The sequence below is a fragment of the Rhincodon typus genome, chromosome 13 (genome assembly GCF_021869965.1).
Source record: "Rhincodon typus isolate 14 chromosome 13, sRhiTyp1.1, whole genome shotgun sequence".
NCBI lineage: Eukaryota > Metazoa > Chordata > Chondrichthyes > Orectolobiformes > Rhincodontidae > Rhincodon > Rhincodon typus.
The window spans coordinates 54,405,223-54,409,019 of NC_063344.1; the positions used below are offsets into that span (position 1 = coordinate 54,405,223).

The 3,797-nt window shown below is 41.3% G+C and overlaps 1 protein-coding gene across 1 annotated transcript; it reads right to left on the minus strand.

Annotated features, from left to right (window-relative positions):
* Positions 1–1,517: 1,517 nt before the first annotated feature.
* Positions 1,518–3,093, minus strand: her8.2 (hairy-related 8.2). Its single transcript, XM_020523896.2, has 4 exons — positions 2,964–3,093; positions 2,754–2,849; positions 2,551–2,629; positions 1,518–2,245 (listed from the first exon to the last, which is right to left on the minus strand). Exons 1-4 carry the CDS (start codon positions 3,024–3,026, stop codon positions 1,764–1,766), a joined length of 720 nt encoding a protein of 239 aa, XP_020379485.1. The 5' UTR covers positions 3,027–3,093; the 3' UTR covers positions 1,518–1,763.
* Between the last annotated feature and the right edge of the window lie 704 nt (positions 3,094–3,797).

The following is a 3,797-nucleotide window of genomic DNA, read 5'->3' on the forward strand; positions in this document are numbered from 1 at the left end:
CTATCTCTGTATCAATTACTATGACATCTGTTTTCGAAATATTTTAATGTGGAAACCCCAGAACTTTAAAAAGTGCACATAGCATCTCGGGGATTTTAAACTTCACATTAAAACAAACGACTTGAGTTTTAAATGGTTTCAGGGAATACTATGCATTTAAAAATACTATGTTCAATACGTTTCTCACACAATACAATTTGAATTATTAAATATCACGGAATCGTGTCTGTAGTTATGTTTCAATTGGAGAAACATGTTCCCACTGTCACTGAACTAAGGTTCCCACATGAAATCAATTGTTCCCAGTGTTCTTTGCACTTCAACGTGTTTGTAATTATTAAAAGGCATTCTGCCGAGCCTATTGCACAGTGCCAAGCGGTTTCAGCCATTGGCCACCTTTGAGGTACTTGGCACGGGGCAGATGGGCAATGAACATTATGTAAAATGCACATTTTTTTTTTTTAGTAACTGATTAGATGGTCGCTCTTTGGGGCCTGAATCACAAAAGAGGGTCACTGAAATGGTAGGCAAAATGGGACTTGCCATCTGAAATACATTCACAAATGGATGTTTTGTGCCTGGATTCTTCGTCGCTTTACGACCGTGGGAACATTCCCACCCAAATTTCCAGGTCATAGCCCAATCGTCCAGGCTCGACTGTTAAAAGCGACAGCTTTCACTCTTCAAAGATCACAGATAAACAAATCATTTACACGACGATTGAAGAAACTTCTGAAGTGTATTAGCACTTGTGTGAGCAGCACAATAGTTATCCTTCGCAGTATTCACTGAACGGTTCACTGCTTGAATTCAATTCTTTCGCGCCTCCTCCGTTTTATGAACGGAATTCGACGCTTGTTGTTTAAAATGATTCCTCGTTAAACTTCTGAACGCAGACTGACTAAAGTATCACAATACCCCTACCGTTTTGGGATTGGGCATGGCGTCTTTGAAGTCTGTGTTTGTCTGGGTACAAATTTGTTTCAAAATAACCAGGATATATTTAGAAATTGATGGTACAGATTTAAAAGGCAAATAAAATTCTGCCCTTCTTTGTCCTGCAATGTTTGTGAACTCAACCATTTTGAATGTAAATGTTTATAAATGTGATAAATGTAGATCAAATTTTATAACTTGCATATTGTTATTCTGAACCATTCAGCTTGGGGGCTCTTATGGTGCAGTGGTAGTGTTCCTGTAGAAGATCCGGATTCAAGACTCACCAGCCCCGAAAGTGCGTCCGAACTACAAATATTTTGTAAACAAAAAAGGTCTAGCTGCAATGGCAATGCAAAAGAAACAATAGATTTCTTTTGTGAAACTCTAGCGTAAAGTCCTATGATGGTGACTTCAATTTTACTATCTACACGAAGCAGTATGAAAAGGCTGGATGCTTTAAGGCAGTTAGGGGGTTAACGACCTCAGCGAGACAAGACCAGACTGACCACCTTACATCGCCCATTACAGAATGAGACACAAACCAATTTTCAAAGTTTATTATTAAGTCGTTAATTGCAATATAACAAAACATAAGGGGGAAGTAAAAAGCCCGCAAGCAACTCTATCCAATAAATTAGATGTATTTCATTGAATACAACATTGTAAACGCCTTCTACAATACAGGCTACGGATAAGCACCCTTCAGCGTGAAGTACCCTGATTTTAGCACACGTAAGGGACACGATTTGCCCGGAAGTGTTTCGAAAAGCATATCTATGAGATACATAAGGAGAGTCTAGTGCTTAGAAAAGTCGTCAGTCCCTTCACCAGGGTCTCCACACATCAGCACATGCTACAGACGGATGGTGCATTAAGGACAGGTCTTCTTGGAGCTGTTGGGTAGCAGAGCTAGCGGGCGGCTGAAGATTTGCTGTAGGGGTTGGAAATTGTTCCATGCTTTTCCCGCACGTTTTAAATCCGGGATTGCAGATCTGGTCGGGCGAGGAGCAAGGGAAAGAATCCAGAGCTCCCGAGGAAGCAGCGTTGATTGAAGGCATGTGCCCATGGCTCACCGGGGAGAGTGGAGTCTGAGCAGTTTGCAGGTTCACTGGAGGATTCTTCAGTCTGGCCTGACGCGAATCTTCGCTGGATCGAGGCAGTGACTTGAGTAGGTGGTTCAACAAACGTGCCCCAACGGTTTTGTCCATCCAGTCGCAGGTTAGCAGCAGGTTATGAACTTCGTGCATACACTGGATGTAGCCGGCACTGTACCTCTGCTGAGCTTCAAGTCCAATATTAGTATCGGCTGAAACAAAACCAGGAATAGTGATAATTAAAGATCCACGAATTGCTCGCTTTTTAATTCCCAAATGCAGTCTTAGATATGTACAAACAACCCAATTTTTTAAAAAAATAAGTGAATATATATGATAATTCTGTAATTTATAGCTTGAAATAATTTTACCCTCGCCCAAGCTATCTTTATTACTGTGTACGATTACGTATAACATACGTGCAACACTTTCTACCCAGCTTCATAAAAAAAACTCCATAATGTTGTTATACTTTCCGAATGTTAACATAACTATCAAACAGTGAAGTCAAACTCACCAATCATCCTGCTGTTTTGAACATTCTGAAGGTGTTTTACTGTCATCTCGAGGATGTCTGCCTTTTCAAGTTTGGATTGCTAGTAGAAAATTAATAGATGTGTTATCTTCTTTCTCCGATCATTTTGAATAAATAGAAACAATAATCGTAGAATCATTGCAGAAGAGCAGCGAGAGTAGAGCGCAAATACTAACTACACTTACATCCAAACGGAAGGCGCCAACGACTGTTTCTTTCAGTTGATCCAGGCAGTTGTTGATCCGTTCTCGTCTTTTTCTTTCAATGAGAGGTTTTCGTAACTGCAGGATACAATTAAACGAGATAAGTTTAAACAAAAAGCCAGAGCCGAACTCTGAACAAATACCACTTTCCAGCTTCCAAAAGTAACTTGGTTGACAACGTTATTTTCTTACCTTCCGCTCCTCTTTGGCGTTGGAGAGTTTTTCCACATTGTTGCTATATGTTGTGGCAGTCATATTTTCACCGATCTGCAGTCTGGGAGAAAGATTTGTTACAAGCTGCTAGCTAGTTTCAGGCTGGCTGAAGCTGTGATCTCTTCTCGCTCTCTGCCGAACTCCTATTTATATCAATGAATTAGCATGTGAATGCGTGAGTTCCTGCGCTCAGCCACTTTCCCACACTTGGGGTCGCGGCCAGAGGCGAGTGTCCATCAATCAGCAGTGACAGCTCACTGCTCACATTCAATGGCCAGCCTGCCCGCCCAAAGAGCGACAGATGGCTAAGGCCAGGAATCTCTTCCAGCCCAATCTTATCTTTCCTTCAGCACTCCGAGCAGTTCGCATGACTCTTCAAATCTCCTCTCCCTACATTCCCATGGATTTGATTCGTTGTGAGAAACTCGACGGTGTTACTCCTGTTACACCTGGGAACTCCGTCCCCTTTCACTGCAATGAATGGTGTCAATTTTGTAACGGCAAAAACATGAAATGTATCCCCTCCTTTCCATTCACAGCTGTTCGTTTCAGTTCTTGTTTCGGCTTGTATCATTTTTCTGATTGCATTGTCAGTGCTCTCTCTGCTCACTATGAAAACGAATACAGTGAAAGTTGTATTCTTTATGCATTTTATCAACGTTACTGTATCATGCTTTTATTTCAACATTACTGTGGCAGACCCAGGTGGAAAGTAAGCCACTTCCATTGCTGATGTGCTAATATGTTATTGAGCCAGTGGTGCTCTTACACAGCTGACAAATTTGAAAGATTTTTTCTATTAGTGAGCAGAGA

Bases quoted from the DNA above. Each gene is read 5' to 3' on its own strand.
- her8.2 (XM_020523896.2), bottom strand. From the start codon at position 3,026: ATGACTGCCACAACATATAGCAACAATGTGGAAAAACTCTCCAACGCC. The intron at 2,850-2,963 runs GTAAGAAAATAA...TGTATCCTGCAG, and splicing joins ACGCCAAAGAGGAGCGGAAG to TTACGAAAACCTCTCATTGA. The intron at 2,630-2,753 runs GTAAGTGTAGTT...ATTTTCTACTAG, and splicing joins TTGGCGCCTTCCGTTTGGAT to CAATCCAAACTTGAAAAGGC.